This window comes from Carlito syrichta, unplaced genomic scaffold, assembly GCF_000164805.1.
Source record: "Carlito syrichta isolate Samal-C Ts95f unplaced genomic scaffold, Tarsius_syrichta-2.0.1 Scaffold305211, whole genome shotgun sequence".
NCBI lineage: Eukaryota > Metazoa > Chordata > Mammalia > Primates > Tarsiidae > Carlito > Carlito syrichta.
In genome coordinates, this window is record NW_007249307.1 from 316,062 (window position 1) to 335,491 (window position 19,430).

Genomic DNA, 19,430 nt, shown 5'->3' on the forward strand with positions numbered 1-19,430 from the left:
TCAAATAAGTTCAAGTGTCCAGTTGCAAGCTAATTACATCATGGACGAGTGCGTGTAGATTGCTTCTGCTAATAACATTTAGGAAATCACAGAGAACTGGAATGGAATCAGAAGACTAGAGATAAGCAAATGTCCCAATTTCAAAATGAGAAAGGAAACTTGAGACTTATGCTTGATATTGACCCTTGGTAAAAATTTAGAAAAAAATTATTCAGATGCTACAGGGCTATTTAGAAAAGACAAATAACATCATTAAATACCAGCAGGCGGTCTCTCGCAAAGTGCCATGGCAAGCTAACCTCATTTCACTTTTTCGGCAGGGTTTCTAGGTTGATAGATGGGAAAGGCTACAACCATGGTATATCTTGGTTTTAGTCTTTCTTGATAACCTTGAGAAAGGATAGATAAATGTGGGTGACATAAGAGCATGCCCACATGAGTTCATTGATGGTTAATCAACTTAAGGATCACTGATTAATATATTCATGTCAACCTAAGGTCATTTTCAGGGTATGTCAGAGAGACCCGTCCTTTGTCCTTTAGAAGTGTCTCAGGAATAGCTTACATCAAATCTTCAGATGACAAAAACTTAGAAAGAAAAGCAAACAATTTTTAAAAATTGATATATTCAGAGTTACAGCAACAGGCAAGAATGATAGGACAAAAAGCACTAAAACAGGACTGCACAGGAATCAGAATACAGTCAGGCACAAATTCAAAAAAATTAATGCTTAGTTGAAGGCTAACTTTGAAAGCATTCATTTGAGAACAGAGTTGTGTGTGTGTTTTAGGGTGGGACATGGGAGTTTTTAAACAAGTCACATGTTCAATATGAGTTAACTCTATGTCAAGGTTGCTGGAAAAAGTCAATACACTCAAGTTATGTTAACAGAATTCTGGTGTCCAGAACAAAGAAGCTAACCAGCCTGCAATTAACCACCAGAATGCCTTTAAAGTTCTGGGTGTCCCACAGCCAATGAATGTCAGAGCCAGGATTCAAAGGCATGTTTTAAATAGAACACTAAGAGATTACAATGTGCCTAAAGAAGCAGACCTGCATGGCCAAGGTCTAGGCATTACTCAGAGAACAAAGTGAGGTGTTTCAACCTGAAGAAGAAGGCCCTGAGGTGGATATGCTTGTTTTTTGTTTTTGTTTTTTTGAGTTGGAGTCTCACTCTGTCACCCAGGCTGGAGTGTCATGGCATGCTCATGGCCACTGCAGCCTCAACCTGCTGGGCTCAGGTGATCCTTCCGCCTCAGCCTTCCAAGTGGCTGGAACTACAGGCATGCACCACCACACCCGGCTAATTTATTCATTTATTGTAGAGCTGAGGTCTCACCAACTTGCCCAGACTGGTCTTGAACCCCCAAGCTCAGGCAATCCTTTAGCTCGGCCTCTCAAATTGCTGGGATTATAGGTGTGAGCCACCGCACCCAGCCCAGATATGCTTGTTAATAGGTATTTTAAAAGATGTTTCTTGGAATGAGAACAGGTTTATTATCTCAAGTTCCAAGTAAAACAAATAGAAGTCAGAGGGCTGAATTCATATAAATGTAGGAAATAACTATGCGTTCAGAGCTGTCCTTCAGTGTCATGAAGCAGAGAGCCGACACTGGAGTGTCCACATGGTGGCTGAATGACCATCTGTCAGAGCTGGTGCAGGTGGACACATTGGGGTTGTAGGAAGTTGGACCTGGCAGATCTAAAAGTCCCTTCCATCTTTAAGAGTGCCTCTAGGAATCTCTCCCATGTCTCTAGATTTAGAATAGCTCCATTAGACCCTCTTTATCATATCATACGTCTCATCCCAGGGACAATTTCCAAGGGTACAGATGCAAATTAAGATGAATCTCTTTTCAAAGAAATAGGAAGTCTTAAGTTAAATATTATATAAACTGAGAATATGATTTTTTAAAGTCTTCTAAGTCAGCAGAAACCAAAGCGTACTTATCAAGTCAAAACAAACAAAGCCTTCTAGTACAACTTGGTATACAGTTTTCTATTTGGGGACACAAAATGATGGGAACCAGTAGCAGCAGACCAGTATTACCTCTGGTAGCAACTGATACAGAAGATTTTACATTTATGAATCACACAAAATTACTGTCTTTTCTGGGTCACATTTTAAAAAATACTCTCTCCTTTACAAAAAAGGGTAGGGGGAAGGCCTGGCATTGAATAAAAAGCAATAAATAGACACGTAAATTATCTTAGTTCTTTATAAAAATATCAAGATACATCTGTCTCAGAATCACACAAGAACTTTTAGACAACTTTCTCATGAGAGCTAATTAATTCTTATATATCAGTTAAATATAGATGGCAGTTCTTATTTAATAAGCCGCTAGTCTACATGACTGTCAGAGCCCTAACATTTGACCAAGGTGATGAGAGAGAGGTTAGTACAGGTGATATTTCTTTCACAGGTAGGTTGAGTGACTATATTAGTAACTGACTTTAAGGGTGCAAAAACCTCAACACAGTGAGATGTGCATATCTCAGTAGCATCTTCTAAAATCAACCAACAATATGACACTGTATCTAATTAAGGCCCTCCTAATTTGACTGCCTCCTACTCCAGTACCAAGTTAAAGAGAAATACAAAATATAAATAGAGTAAATGCTTTTTCTAGATGATTACCAACATGAAATGTATATGAAACATGCCAGGGTGAGAAATTTAGTACATACTCCCCAGAAAGTACCTGAATGTGGGAGCTAATAGAATGGGTTCACCGGGGCACTTTTTAAGGAAAAGTAAGTAAATAAAATCAGGAAATGGGGAGAACAACTCAGTATCTGCATGCGGAAATATTTAAATACCTTTTACCTACAGTACAACTAAAGACATGTTCAATAATCAGTCCCAGTGAAAATGCATTTTCTGTTTCTGGAACTAAAACCATGGAAACTAGTATCAGCAAGAGCACTTTTTTTTTTTTTTTTTTGAGTTGGAGTCTCACTCGGTCGCCCAGACTGGAGTGCAGTGCAGTGGCCGCTCCTGGCCACCGCAGCCTCGCCTGCTGGGCTCCGGCGATCCTTGCAGGCATGCGCTACCACGCCCAGCTGATTTTTTGATTTATTGTAGAGATGAGGTCTCGCTGCCCAGGTGGGTCTCAAACCCGCGGGCTCAGGCAATCCACTCACCTCAGCCTCACAAAGGCGCGGGATTACAGGCTGAGCCACCGAGCCCGGCTAAGAGCACTTTCTTAATAGTGCTCAGAGGTCCACTCGCCTGCCTGATTAGCCACAAGTAGTCTGAAAGGATGATTATTAATAATTAAACTACTCAAAGAATCTGAGTTATATTAACTCATTAATGACTCATAATGAATCTAGAGACAGGCATAGTAATTATTCCATTTTTTGGGTGGGGAAACTGAGACTCAGGGAGGCTAAGTAAATTACCCAATTGTCCCACAGGTAGTGAAGGTTGGAATCAGAATTCAAAGGCAGTTTAATCAACACAAGAGTTTAGCGGTTTAGCATCTCTAAGTCACTGTGCTATGCTTAGCTGAGGTTTAAGGGATATAATAATTTCATACTACTCTGTAGGTTTAGATGGTTTCTAGGAAAGCAGTCAGCCCATAGCCCATACACCAGAAAGTCAAAACTCAAAGGCTATGGAGCCAGCAGGTAACACAAATGAGTGAAGTGAGCCAGGTGTAAAAGGCATGATGACAAATGGTAACTCGCACTCCATACTGGAAATATGATAGGGAGTAGTGGGGATTGTGGCAACCTAGAGCATGACACCTCAAATAAAGGGGGTGTCCACTTCTTCACTTCTACTGACTGCTGCCTTACAGAAAACTGGATAGAGTTCTGCCAGGTTTTTAGGTATTTCAAAAAGGCTGGGGGTGGGGGTGGGGACAGGGGATGGGGAGGGATTCAAGTTTTTATAAGAAATTTCTCCAGGTCTATATATTTGCTTTCCCTCCTCCCTCCCCCAAAAACATAAAACCAAATAAAACAATCTATTGGCAATATTCAACCCTCACGTTGGTGACCTCTTTTACATTACTAAAGGAAGAGACATAGCTATCACCTCGGAATGAAAGGCCTAGCTTTTCAACCTCCAAGGACTTTCTTGGCCCTTCTCAGCATTATAACAGCCCCAGACTCACTCAGCAAGTAATGAACAAAATACCTGTTGCACATCATGGCACATCTGGTCAGAGAAACAGATGTTACATTCTCTTGAGACAAAGGCAAAAGAAGTCCGAGGTCTATGCAGAGTGATACTCTTCACTTAGTAATATTTTCTTTACGCCAGAGACTGATAAAATACATCCAAGCTGGCTTCCTGGAAACTGTCTCTATCTATGGCAGATCTACAAGTGGAGCTGGGGGTGAATGAAACTTGACAGAGAGAGTTACTCATTTGTGGTTCACAAGGAAGTTTTCATACTCATTTTGGGCAAGGAAGAGACTTGGGATCAAATTTTACTTCCTGGATTGCCATCATCTCCTCATGTCAATGAACAGTTGATCCAAACCCAATGGAATGGAGCTGTCCTTTGTGGCCACTTCAGAAGCCTTAAGGGAGTGCACTTAAAAAAAAAAAAAAAGAAAAGAGCTGGGCACGGTTGCTCATGCCTGTAATCCCAGCACTTTGGAAAGTCAAGGCAGATGAATTGCTTGAGGACAGGAGTTCGAGACCAGTCTGGGTAACAATGAGACCCCCATCTCTACAAAACATTTTTTAAAAAATTAGCCGGGGATGATAGTGCACACCTAAACTGCCAGCTACTTTGGAGGCTGAGGTGGGAAGATCACTTAAGCCCAAGGGTTGAGGCTGCAGTGAGGTATGATTATGCCACAGCACTCTAGCAGCCTAGAGTGACAAAGTGAGGCCCTGTCTAAAAAAATAAAGAAATCAAATGAGCAAAATAGTAAGCACAGAATCTAAGACACTCTGTGGGTAAAGAGAAACAAGAAATTCTGAGTACCTGCATAATCAACATTTGTATACCTAACCCTGAATTGTACCCCACATCTTTATATAATAAAAAAAAAAGAAACAAGAAATTCTGACTCTTTCACAATCAACTCCTAATACTTGTCCCATTTTCTCCACTCCTGAAAACGCCTTATAGATAAGAAAGGCTTAACAACAAAATTCCATGGTAGAAAGTTTCTTCCTTTTTATACTACTTAATCTTTATAACAAATTTTTCCTTCCAGTTATATCACATTAAAACTAAAAACTTAATTATTAACTTAACCTAACATAACTTAATTTTTTTTTTTTTTGAGTTGGACTCTTACTCTGTCACCCAGACTGGAGTGCAGTGGCCAGGAGCGGCCACTGCAGCCTCGACCTGCTGGGATCCGGCGATCCTTCCTCCTCAGCCTTCCAAGTAGCTGGAACTACAGGCGCAGGCTACCACGCCCGGCTAATTTTTTGATTTGCTGTAGAGATGAAGTCTCACCAAGTTGCCCAGGTAGGTCTCGAACCCGTGGGCTCAGGCAATTCACTCACCTCAGCCTCCCAAACACGGTATTACAGGCTGAGCCACTGAGCCTGGCTACATAACTTAATTATTCATGTTAAACATTTCAAGGTGTACATAACAACACTAGCTAATGTCAAACATATTTGGTAACTAACCGCTTCTCAGGTTTTGGCTAACATCAGGTGTGTATCTGTTATTAGTTTAATATCTGATATATCCTCTATACAAGGAAAATCTATTAAATAAATTTTTGGAGGAGGGAGACAGAATAGGAGCTTGCTCTATCCACTACACACATTGACATGGTATTGCAGTACCTTTAGGAACAATGCATCCCCCGAGGAAATTTTTAAAAAATTGGCATCTAGAAACTGATTAATAACCCTATGCAATTTAGAGAACTAAAATGTTTGTTTTATCTCCTGTCGAGTAGAAACCAGATCAACTAACCAAAATCAACTAACCAAAATACAGACCAACTAGTTCATCTACTGTATGGGTCTGACTGACATCCTGTCTTACTTTGGTTTTCAAATAATTATTCATTGTTTAAAATGGTCCAGGAAGAGTATCCAGCACAGCTTTCTCAAAGTTCAATCCTAAAGTTCCGTGATAAAGGTAAATTTGCTGAAAAACCACACTATTTGGTTTCATTAAGAAGAAAGAGATGGTTCAAACAAGTGTTCAGAAATCCAAGTGTTAGAAGAAAGGAACAGTATTTCCTATGAACCTGCTGTTTGGTTTTAAATAGAGTCTTAACATGAAATATTTACCTTAAATGTATTAGGATTCTTCTTTCTCTAACAATTCGATCCAAAAAAATTATTTCATTCTACATTCCATTATTTCAGAGATCCTTAAAAATCCTTTTCCAGTCAGATGCGATGGCTCAAGCCTGTTATCCCAGCACTTTGGGAGGCCAAGGCAAGAGGACTGCCTGAGCCCAGGAGTTCGAGACCAGCCTGGGCAACTTGGCAAGACCTCATCTCTACAGTAATGCAAAAAATTAGCCAGGTGAGGTGGTGCACGCCTGTAGTTCCAGCTACTTGGAAGGCTGAGGCAGAAGGATCGCCTGAGCCCAGCAGGTCAAGGCTGCAGTGGCTGTGAGCGTGCCACTGCACTCCAGCCTGGACAACAGAGTGAGTGAGACTCCAAAAAGAAAAAAAGAAGCCTTTTCCAGTTTAAATTTTTTAAAAATTATCATCTAAATTTATTTCCAACTGTCTTAAATAGTACATGGTAAAACATGGTACAAAACAGCAATAGTGGCCATTCTGAACAAGATACAAGGTTACCCATACCTTTGGAAAGCCATAAAACATAAACTAGAAAGAACTTAAAATCCAGCTTAATAACTCTCACTCTCTAGGTAGTACCCACTCAGTCACAGTGAATGATGATCAAGGTAAAGTAATGAAACGCTCACCTATCTTTGTAGTTTATCACAGTATCAATGATAGCGTTCATCTGCTTTGTCAGTTTAGGGGGATTTGGTGACAGTTTCTCAGCTGGAGGGCGGCCTCTTCTTTTCTTAGCCTTTTCCACATCTTCTTTTGCAGGATCCTTGTCCACATTTCTTCGCCTTTTTCGCTTCTTAAGCCGGACTTCCTCCTCCATTTCTTCCAAATTGCCGTCTTCAATGGCCTGTCCATCAGAAACGAAGGAGATAAATTCAAAATAAGAAAATAACCATGACCAAAAAAAAGTGTGTGTATATATATTGAGCAATTAGAATAAAATGAAACAAATTAACAAAAAAGTAAAAGCTAACAGTAACCAGTGAAAGAAGAAGAAAAAAGGAATACCACCATATTGTATAAAGGCATCTTTAAACCGAGTCTGTTTCAAGAGCAAACAGGCCCAAAAGACTCACAGCAAAGAAGAATGAGAATATTAAAAGATCTATACATTCCAATGTTTGATGATAACTGAATCCAGAAGAAATTTTAGCTCAATATAGGAACAACACCCTAATTGTCTCACTACTTACTATAAGGGGGGAAAGGTAAACAAAAATGAGGGGTGGCAAAAAGAAAATTTCCCTAAGAATACATCCATACACTCATACAGGCTTTGACCTTTTCTGAGATTTTACATCCATTTATTCATAATTCACAACATAAATCAAAATTCCATCAAGATTTTTGTTCTAAAGTAGCAATTAGTAAACAAGGAAACGGGAAAGTACAAAGCCACATTCCTTGGTAAACGTACTTAAATCATCCGATAAAGAACACACACACACAAACAACAAACACTTTTTTCCAATTACCTGCAAACGCTTGCTTTAAACCAGAGCCAGCAGCACTAATGCAGAGAGATAATAAAATAGCTATAAAAACAACCAGGTAGAAAAGAAACCTGTTCATAAAGGGCTAAAAGATCCATGTGACAGACCCAGAAGTTTAAACTTTTTTTTTTTTCCTGGTAAATCTCAAAACTCAAAAGAAGAAAAATAAAGGGGGAAAAAAAAAAACAAAAAACCCTGCAAAAAACAACATAAAATTTGAACATGGAATAAAAATTTTCTTTAAAAAAAAAATCTTTAAATTACATTCTGAGATTGCTTTCTTACACAAAATAACTGATGTTGTTATTTGTTCTTCCTGCCTCTCAATATTGCCTTCAGTATGCAAATGATAATCAATCCTTTCTCGTAGCTGAAAGAGCTCTAATCATAAGGCAATTACCTTCATTTCTCCACAGCACCAAACATGGCTAATATTTATGATCATGTGAGTATAACAATCAATATAAAGAGTGATTACAGCTCAGACATAATTTCTTTCACTTATGTACAATGCCTCCTGAAAAAGAAAGGTTTTTTTGAAGAAAACCTGGTGCAGAACACAAAACAACCTGGTATGTTAAAAATGCCAGTGGGATTAAAAAAAATGTTTTCTATGCATCCTCCAATGTGCAAATCCATAGAAGCAACATGCACACAGACAGAATCCTAAGGGACAGTCTGAGCCTAGGCCTTAATAATCAAAAGACAATTTCCATCACAATCCTACAGTGTTCAGATAACCACTATGAAGGAGGCGAGATCTGATGAGTTATGAGGAAAAAGGAAAAAGAAAAAAAAAGCTCCATATTATTTCATTAATATTCATTTCCCTAAAAGCAGGACACCCACTATACAGCTAAACACATTGCAGTTAAGCGAAGATTAAGAAAAGGAAATTGTCCCGCATATCTTGGAGGCTGAACATGCTAATAATAAATACAGCATGCAAGGCTGTCAACAGTTAATGGTATTGCTCTCCTCAAGCACCCGTTGCACACAGAAATACGGAGAACACCGGCTTTTGATGTGTTACACACCTACACATGCCTGGGATGTAGTTCTACTGAATCTTCAAGACGGCAACGAAAAAGGATATTTACCTTACCACTATCAGCAGGCCGGCTATCGGAAATCACAGTTAGTGGGGATAAAATTAACAAGCCAGCAAAGCAGCGAGCTGCTAGTCTCTTCATCAGCTGATCAGGAAAAAAAAGAGAGCTGGGGAAAGGCTATGTTTTCATATACAAGTAATTTTATTTTACTGAAAATTTAATACTGAAAGGATTGTGGATACTCAAATCTGCTGTTTCATTCTACCTACTACAAGGCCCGAAGGCTTCCTCCTTCAGCCTGTTTTAATATTGACAACTACTTATCATATTTTTTTCCCCTTATTATTCCAGGCAGCAGAATTAGAGATTTTAGCTCAGGTGGTTTCTGATTCTTGCTTTCATTTTAACAATTAAGCCAATAAGAAAACAAATTAATATTCAAATGTATTTTTAAAATTAAAACAAGGTATACTTTTTAGCATTTTATACCTCATTTTAGTGTTTATTTAAAAAAGAAGCTGCATGGTTTTGGAGCAGTCTAAAGTGATTTTTTAAATAGAAGACAATTTTTTTTTCATTAAATGCATGTAAGTAAAAGCAATGTGTATCTTCTCAGGTTCAATTATTTTAATACAGCATGTTATTCTTCTCTTTAAAGAAAATCTTGAACCGGGATACTTCACTTTCAGTTTCATGCTGTAAAATTTTTCATTGTTTTTCTTTTCAGTGGGATATATGAAGGGGGGTTGTAAAAAAGCTATTTTTACTCTCAGCCCCCCTTACTTTTGAAAAAAGGGGAAAAAGCATAAGCTTGTGATATCTGGACTTTAAAATCTCTAAATCTGTGGGTAGCTAAGAAACGAAAACAAATTAAATTGCAAACAGAACTAGTGAAACAATTTTTATTACAATTGCTAATACGTGCATATTCTTATTAAATTTAGGTACTGGAATTACAAGTCAACACACAAAGTACTGACCATTATGCCCCTTAAATTAAGGTTTTATGCAGGAATGCAGAGAGCTACAAAACATCTTCCCTCCTCCCCAAAGACCCCAAACACATCCATATGCAGTGCTTTATGTTCTGTGATTCTAAGGGTCTTTTTTCTAATGGAAATCAATTCACTAAACACTTCCCAATGCTTTTCGCACATAAAGAGTAGAGGAAGATTACTCCTGCAGATTTTAAACTGTTCTTTTATTTTAAGAAATTATTTATTAAACTGGCTCAACTGACTCAACTCAGCGCTGGGTTGGGGGGGCACCAAAAAAAAAAAAAACCCCAAAACTTGCTACACAATGCTAAAGTACTACCCCCAAAAAAGAATTCCTTTCCAAACCTTTTACCAGCACAATAATGAAATAAATCACAGAAGCAAACCCCCAGTTTCCGACTGGTGACGTGTTGCGCAAGAGTGCGAGCCCTAATTCAACATACAGACGGCTCCCAAGCTGAACTGCCTCTAGATTTAATGAAGTGAATAGGAAGGAAGTCGGGGGAAAAAAAGTGTACAAATAAGAAATTAACACTTTCCTTCCCTTCCTAAACGGTGAAACACAACTACAGCGAAGTTTGGTGAGGCACCTCTTTTCTTAAAGGCACACTGCACCCGTCTGGCTCCGGATGTCACGAAAAAAACCCATATGGTGGTAAAAATCCCCAGTCAAGTTAAAACAGTGAAGCATATTTCAGCCAGCGTTTTTCCTGAATGAAACTGGGAATTTACTCCTTTCTCCACTGGATGGCAACCTTTTTTTTTTTTTTTTTTTTTTGGCCCTCTTTCTTTCTCTCTTTCCTTTTTTTCAATTCTGCTTAAAAGAAAAAGAATACGTTTTCATGACTCAGGGCGTGCCAGAACGAGACGCAGACTGGCTCCTTCTTCGATTAGTGCTTACGAAAGCTGCGTGTAGCTTCTGACAACAAAATGCAGGAGACAGGCATGCAGGATTAGCTGTTTGAGAGGAAACACTTTGCAGCTTGTAAAGCACATGGCAGACCCGGGAAGCAGCCACACGTGGGTCCAGTCTGGCCCTCTCTTCTCGACACACACACCAACCAGATCTTTTACTGCATGACGGAAGGTCCGGGAAGTCGTGCTCTGCTGTTCCTCTCCACCCGGTGGTGTCATGAGGTGCTGTCACGCGTGCCTCACATATCGCACCGCAGAAGGGATCCATGATTATGAATAGGTAAACAGGGACGCAAACAAAAAGCCCCAAGCCCACTCCTGCGCATTGTTTCCACCTCCGCATCTCCAAGTCCACCAGGCAGCGTGGCACAGCCTTACAGTGGAGCGAACCATCTTAGGAAACACCGAAAGGAGCAATTCTAAAGATATCTAGACAATGCATGGAAATGTCTTGGATGTGAAATGAGAAATCCAGTATTCCAATGCTAACTATGATATTTCAGCGTCATGTTTCTGTCCGCTGACACGTCCTCTTTCTCCCGCTGGAGGGGGAGTCCTCCTTCCTTAGGGACCTTTAGTTGGATTTCAGAAGAGGACCCTTGGAAGCTGCTGGGGGTGGAGTGGATGACAGAGCCCAGGGCTAAGCATTAAAGATTAAAACAGTTATATAATACTAGTGCTTTCTGGGGACAACTCACACATCATCAAACTTGATTCCAATATTCTGGAAGGTTAAACCTCCCTCAAGCCCGGCAGAGACCCTGGAAGCCAATAATACTGGAGAGGATCCCCCAAACAAGAAGAGCAACAAATAAGCGGAATTTAAAATTTTACGTTTGAGAAATTTGCTTACAGTAGAAATATTAAACAACAAAACAACATAGAGCTCTTCCCCCCAAAATGCCACACCATTTTATTTAGTTGAAAAGAAACGGTAGTGCCAGGCTCTGTGGCTCAGCCTGTGGTCACAGCACTTTGGGAGGCCGAAGCGAGTGGATTGCCTGAGCCTGCGAGTTCAATACCTCGTCTCTACAATAAATAAAAAATTAGGTAGCACGCGCCTGTAGTTCCAGCTACTTGGAAGGCTAAGGTGGAAGGATTACCGGAGACCAGCAGGTCAAGGCTGTGGTGGCTGGGAGACTCCAACTCAAAAAAAAAAAAAAAAAAAAATTAGCCAGGCGTGGTAGCTTATGCCTGTAATTCTGGCTACTTGGAAGGCTGAGGCGGAAGGATCACCAGAGCTCAGCAGGTTGAGGTTGTGGTGGCTGTGAGCTTGCCACTCCAGTGTGGGCCACAGAGTGAAACTCCAACCCAAAAAAAAAAAAAAGAAAGAAACGGTAGCCGTTTTGGGTGCAGAATTTCAGCCTTCAGGCTTTGGACAACTGTACTTTTGACTATTATCATCTCCAAAAGCAACCTGTTGAAAATGTAGGTATCAAATCAAATTCCCTAAAGTGAAATAAGCCAGACATAAAAGGATAAATGTATGATTTCACTTATATGAGGAGAACAGTGGTTACCAGAAATTTAGGGGAGTGGGAATAGAGTTAGTATTTAATGAGTATAAAGGTTCAGTTTGGGATGACAGAAGAGTTCTGGAGACGGATGGTTATGGTTGTATAATAACATGAATGTACTTAATGTTACTGAAATGTACACTTACATGGTTAAAATAGTATATTTTACTTTATTATTTTTGAGTTGGTTGGTATCTCACTCTGTCGCCCAGGCTGGAGTGCAGTGGCATGCTCATAGCCACCGCAGCCTCGAACTGCTGGGCTCAGGCGATCCTTCCACCTCAGCCTTCCAAGTAACTGGTACTATAGGCATGTGCCACCATGCCCGGCTAATTTTTTGATTTATTGTAGAGATGAGGTCTTGCCAAGTTGCCCAGGCTGGTCTCGAACCCCTGGGCTCAGGCAATCCTCTCACCTCAGTCTCTCAAACTGTTGGGATTACAGGTGTGAGCCACTGCGTCTGGCCTATATTTTATTTTATGTGTATTTTGCCATATGAAGAAATGTCCCTGAAAAAAAAAATCTAATTCTCTAAATATTAAGGGAAAAAACCAAACACCGGCAGGTTCATACGTGTTCCTAGCACCTCAACACATGGCATACAATACTAGAAAAATTTTGCTAGCTTTCCTTCAGAACTCAAATCTTTTTAGCATTTAAACAAGTAGCATGTTCAGTCTTGCCTGGACAATGGCTAGAAGCCTTTTCAAAAATCCTCATTTATTCATTCAAATGTTATTAAGGAAATATTCATGATGTAATAAAATACCTGTATATTGGGCATAACTATTCACAAACTTTACACTTTTGTTAACAAATGCCCCACATATTCAAGAGATTAATTGATATGAAAGCTAAGGATTTTTTGTATATAATTTTTTGCTTCTGCTGTGGTGCAATAAACTGATGACATATTAAATCAATAGACCTTTGTTTCTTATCTTACCCTTTTGTCAGGCTACTTGGATATTAATGTGCACTCCCAGCTCTCCCTCAGTTGGGATTGAAATGTATAATGCTGGTCAAAAGGGGAAGCAAATCTAACCTCAGCTTAACTGCATTTCTGGTATGGTGGGCTTTTCAGTTTATTTTTCTTTTTTCTTTTTTTTGAGTTGGAGTCTCACTCTGTCACCCAGACTGGAGTACAGTGGCCGCTCCCGGCCACCGCAGCCTCAAACTGCTGGGCTCCGGCGATCCTTCTGCCTCAGCCTTTCAAATAGCTGGAACTACAGGCACGCGTCAGTTTATTTTTCAATAAACTCAAATCACTTTTGCAAACAAAAACCAAAACCAAAACCAAAGTTCTCTCTTTCTCCCGATGGCATAAGGAAGTTACAGAAGGAAAGCTGGGGGCTAGGGGAACAAGGGGAGTAAGCACTTATACGTCTGAAACAAGGTAAATTAGTACACTATTTCAGGTAAAAGCAACTTGGACTTAGGAAGAGGAAAATGACTATAGGAAGTATAAAAACTGTTTTAGCCACAAGATCAACTACAAACCCATAGGGTATCTCCTAAGCACTATTAAAGCACAATTCAGAGAATGACTTAGATTTAGTAGAGGCTGGCCCCCAAACATCTGGCCCTGAAGATCATACCAAATTACAAATATAAAGGATTGACACCTTTGTTCTTAAAAGTTGGGCACATGCTCTGCTCCATCTCCGTTGGGTGAATTCAGTTAAAGAACTCGAGATAATTTGTGAGCCTGCAGGAGGCTTAGAGAAACAACAGAGACTTGCAAGAAATGCAGTTCTGCTTTCTTATCCCAAGACCATCTATCCAGTTACTATCAACTCATAATACAATCCAGAACCCCACCTGCTTGTCTCTTGAGCAGGGCTTTAATGTATGTTGAGGTTCTCAGTATACAAAAAAAATGGACTGGGCTTGGTGGCTCAGCCTATAGTCCCAGTACTTTGGGAGCCCACAGGTTCAAGACCAGCCCTGGCAACTTGGCAAGACCTTGTCTCTATAATAAGCAAAAAAAATTAGCCAGGCATGGTAGTACACACTTGTAGTTCCAGCTACTTGGAAGGTTGAGGCAGAAGGTTCGCCGGAGCCCAGCAGGTTGATGCTGGGGTGGCCATGAGTATGCCACTGCATTCCAGCCTGGGCGACAGAGTGAGACTCTAACTCAGGAAGAAGAAGAAATGCCAAAAGAGGGTCACAAACTACTGAATAATTTCAAAGCTTACAAAAATAATCTAATACAGGACAAATAGGTAAAATAAGCAAAATACAATGACTAAGAGCACAACCTCATTTGGAATTTATGCCAAATGGCTAATTGGAGGCATCTTCCCAAATGTGAGGCTTGAGCCTACATGGTTCTCTTCTGGGCTTCACTGTAATAAGCTGTCCGTGAGGAACTGAGCCCCTATCCAGGGTTCCATGCTACCATAACAAGACAGATTTTCTGGTCTACACATCCATTGTGGTAAAAGCATCAAATTAATGAGAGTGGTGAGAATGGGCACTTGCATCGCTTGAGGCAGATGCAAAGAATATCCCAGTAATGAGAGAGGAGAACACAAATAAAGCAACACAAAAAATAAAAATACTGGTAGTTTGAGGCTATCTGATATAGGAAAGAAATAGTCTCTCTCAACTTCAGTAAGTCTTCAGATACATAGCATCATTAATATTTCTACTACTGCTGCTACTACCGCCACCACCACTGTCACCAGCAGCAGCACCAATGGCTAATACCTATTGTCTACTATGTTGCCAGGCGTTCAGTGCTTTACATACATTTAGTCATTTAATCCTGACAACAACCCAAATGAGGTAGATACTATTATTTTCTTCACTTTACAGATGAGGAAATGGAGGCACAGAGATGAAGCAACTTGCTTCCAAATCATACAAAAGAAGCAGACTCAGTATTTGAACTCTGGAAGTTTGACTGCATAAACCACACTCTTAACTAGTAGGTTAGTCTACTTCATAGCACAAAACTATTGTTTTTGATGACTCTGAACCACCAGAAAAAGGCTAAGTGGCTAATTTATACTTAAGTTATACTTGCTAGGCTTAGGTACATAATGCAAGTGAAAACGTAACATGATACATTTAAGGGAGATTTCTAGGTTCCCAGCAAAAATCTCTCTCTCATATACATACACACACAGAGCCCTTACTCTGCACGGAAGTGTGGAACCAAAAAAATGACCATGCAAGCTGAAATTGTACAGTCATTTTAATAATCAGTGAGAATTAATATTATTCCATGCTTTTAGAAATTTATGTCAATATATTAAAAATGCTTATTGTCAGTTATACATGTATAGGAAGTGAGAAATAGTAAAATAAGCACATATTTAGCACACTAAAATATAAGAAACACCGAGCATGAAAGTGTTATATTTCTTTATTAAAAAATTTATCAAGAGTATTTTGAACAGTGCTTGCCTTATTCTTCCTGTCATATAATTTATTATATGGAATAGATATCTTTTCTATGCCTTGAACAATTGTCATTCTCCTAAGCTTGGATCATCAGCTTCAACATTTTATCCTTTGCCCTTCCAATGTTGTGAAATAGCGGAGTTCCTTTAATGTAAAGTATTTTCCTCTGTGACACCTCCATCCCTTTCATCACAACCACATTCCTCATTTATTTTTATTTTTATTTTTATTTTTTTTTTTGAGTTGGAGTCTCACTTTGTCACCCAGACTAGAGTGCAGTGGCTGCTCCCGGACACTGCAGCCTCAACCTGCTGGGCTCTGGGGATCCCTCCGCCTCAGCCTTCCAAGTAGCTGGAACTACAGGCACATGCTACCACGCCCGGCTAATTTTTGAATTATTGTAGAGATGAGGTCTTGCCAAGTTGCCCAGGCAGGTCTTGAACCCACAGGCTCAGGCAATCCACTCACCTCAGCCTCCCAAAGCACTGGGATTACAGGCTTGAACCCACAGGCTCAGGCAATCCACTCACCTCAGCCTCCCAAAGCACTGGGATTACAGGCTGAGCCACCGAGCCCGGCTCACATTCCTCATTTATGTTGATAAGCTCCCCCTCAAATTCCTTGACCAAGGGCTGGGTGCGGTGGCTCAAGCCTGTAATCCTAGCATTTTGGGAGGCCGAGGTGAGAGGACTGCCTGAGACTAGCAGGGCAACTTAGTGAGACCTTGTCTCTACAATAAATCAAAAAATAAGCCAGTGTGGTAGTACATGCCTGTAGTTACAGCTACTTGGAAGGTTGAGGAGGAAGGATCACCTGAACCCAGCAGGTAGAGGCTGCAGTGGCCATGAGTATGCCACTGCACACCAGCCTGGGTGACAGAGTGAGACTCCAACTCAAAAAAAAAAAAATTCCCCGGCCAAGTCTCTTTTACAGTCACTTTGCAATCCTACATCTTTCTTCTCATAAGTACTTGATAGGGTTTTCTTTCAAAAGAGCCATCTTATTAGCATTAAATATTCCATGATCACAAACCTTAATCTTTAAATTCTGGGTAAAATTTCACAGAAGTATCTTTATCAGCACTTGTAGTATCACCAGACAGTTTATGTATCACAATGAAAACCAGACTTTACTGACAGTAAAAAGTTCTTCTACAGTCTCCATGTAATTACCATTTTCTTTAAAAACAGAAACAAATGTTTCTTTGGCCTGAATACTAAGTCAAATGATCGAGTTAAAAAAAATTATTATTATGGTCTACCATCTAAAGTAGTGTCTTTCTGTTTCTAGTGTAATTTAAACTAAAATATGTTGAGATGACTTTACCTTGTTTTTTTTACATTTACTGGTTTTATTCAATATGGTTTGCATTGTAGCTTCATGCAGAGCTAGATCTCTCGTGCTATCTTCACCTTGCTGTTGCCATTTTCTTTTCTTTTTTTTTTTTTTGAGTTGGAGTCTCACTCTGTCACCCAGACTGGAGTGCAGTGGCTGCTCCTGACCACCCCAGCCTCAACCTGCTGGGCTCCAGCGATCCTTCCGCCTCAGCCTTCCAAGTAGCTGGAACTACAGGCGTGCGCTACCACGCCCAGCTGGTTTTTTTATTTATTGTAGAGATGAGGTCTTGCCAAGTTGCCCAGGCGGGTCTCGAACCCGCGGGTTCAGGCAATCCACTCACCTCAGCTTCCCAAAGGCACAGGATTACAGGCTGAGCCACCAAGCCCGGCTTGCTGTTGCCATTTTCAAGTCTCCTAATCACAGTCAGTTTCCCTCCCTGCATTATTATTTCTTGTTTCTTTTAGGCACTTTTATCCTTGGTAGTCAATTCTCTCTCCTGATGTGCTGTTTTTGTAAAATATCATGTGTATTTATCACTGGAAGACAAAGATGCAACATAACTCCATGCTTTGCTGTCTGTGCATGGACTGAATAATATAGCTGCTCAACAAACGTTGAAAGAAGTGATATGATTGGTCACTGATCACAATGTGCTTGTGTTATATATACAGCTGTTGGTGGACTCAGGAGTTAGCAGCAATGTCTATACTTAATGTGTAATGACTCACAATTGTTCTACGTGAGCTGAACTGCATCCCTTCAAAATGTGTATGTTGAGGTCCTAATCCCCAATACCTCAGAATATGATTGTATTTGGAGGCAGGGCCTTTAAAGAAGAAATTAAAGCTGGGCTCGGTGGCTCAGTCTGTAATCCCGCGCCTTGGGAGGCTGAGGTGAGTGAATTGCCTGAGCCCGTGGGTTCAAGACCCGCCTGGACAACTTGGTGAGACCTCATCTCCACAATAAATCAAAAAAATTAGCCGGGCGTGGTAGCGCGCTCCTTTAGTTCCAGCAACTTGGAAGGGTGAGGTGGAAGGATCGCTGGAGCCCAGCAGGTCGAGGCTGTGGGGGCCGGAAGCGGCCACTGCACTCCAGTCTGGGTGACAGAGTGAGACTCCAACTCAAAAAAAAACCAAAAGACAAAAAGAGGAAATTAAGATAAACTGAGGTCATATGGGTGGGCCCTAAATTTCTATGAATGCTGTCTTTTAAAGAAAGGAGATTAAAACATAGGCCAGGCTTGGCTCAGCCTATAATCCAGCACTTTGAAAGGCCGAGGCAAGAAGACTGCCTGAGCCTGTGGGTTCAAGACCAGTCAGGGCAACTTGGTGAGACCTCATCTCTATAATAAATCAAGAAATAAGTCAGATGTGGTAGCATGTGCCTGTAGTTCTGGCTACTTGGAAGGCTGAGGTGGAAGGATTGCTGGAGCCCAACAGGTCAATGCTGGGGTGGCCATGAACGTGCCACTGCACTCCAGCCTGAGCGACAGAGAGACTGCCAACTCAAAAAAAACCAAAACAAAACAAACAAAAACACACTGATACACACAGAGAAATGACCATGTGTAGACATACCAAGGATATATCCGTTTGTAATCCAAGAGAAGTCTCAGAAGAAACAAAACCTACTAATATCTTAATCTCAGATTTCCGGCCTCCAGACTATGAGACAATACATTTTTATTATGTTACCACTCTGTATTTTGTTATGGCAGCCCTAGCTAACTAATCCTTAGGATAACTGAAATTTGTCATTGGGGGACTGGTGTTTAACTGTATCTGGTAATGGGAATTTGTACATATTGGAATGATGGAAAGCAAGGCTGCCTGTATGCACATATAACATACCACTGTGACTAAGTGACAGCAATCTTTCTCTTTCATACCACCCTATATCTAAGGGAAACTGCTCCACCCACTTGTACCTGCTACCTGGATGGTCATGTTCTATATCAGGCAGCTTCTTCCTGTTTTAGTCTGATCTGATAAAAATGGGAATGGTTTCCTGTCATGAGAGTGGTCTACCTCTAGGCTTGTACAGAGCCTGGCATGAGGGTCTCTGCATAAACACGAGAGAATGACTGACTAGGCCAGTCAGTTAATTTCACTTATGAATTTGAACTACAAGAGTGAAAAAACACGTCTAGTTGGTGTGGGAGTTGAAGCTGAATAAAGGTCATGAGGTAGCATCTAGGTCAGATAGACCAGAGATTTTTTTTTTTTTCTTTTTGAGTTGGAGTCTCACTCTGTCCCCCAGACTGGAGTGCAGTGGCCGCTCCCGGCCACCGCAGCCTCAACCTGCTGGGCTCTGGCGATCCTTCCACCTCAGCCTTCCAAGTAGCTGAAACTACAGGTACGTGCTACCACGCCCGGCTAATTTTTTAAAAAATTTATTGTAGAGATGAGGTCTCGCCAAGTTGTCCAGGCAGGTCTCGAACCCACGGGCT

At 40.6% G+C, this 19,430-nt stretch overlaps 1 protein-coding gene across 7 annotated transcripts in view; it reads right to left on the minus strand.

The window, feature by feature from the left end:
* The window catches only part of SMARCA2 (SWI/SNF related, matrix associated, actin dependent regulator of chromatin, subfamily a, member 2), a 193,369-nt gene that overhangs the window by 28,475 nt on the left and 145,464 nt on the right, over positions 1 to 19,430 (minus strand). For 4 of the 7 annotated variants that reach the window (XM_021714086.1, XM_021714085.1, XM_008061339.2 and 1 more), the window contains one exon: positions 6,887 to 7,104. In XM_021714086.1, coding sequence (XP_021569761.1) covers positions 6,887 to 7,104 — 218 coding nt within the window. Of the gene's footprint in view, positions 1 to 6,886; positions 7,105 to 8,150; positions 8,504 to 8,850; positions 8,947 to 9,782; positions 10,414 to 19,430 lie in introns of those variants that run through there. The other 3 variants (XM_021714087.1, XM_021714088.1, XM_021714089.1) reach the window with 3 other exon arrangements.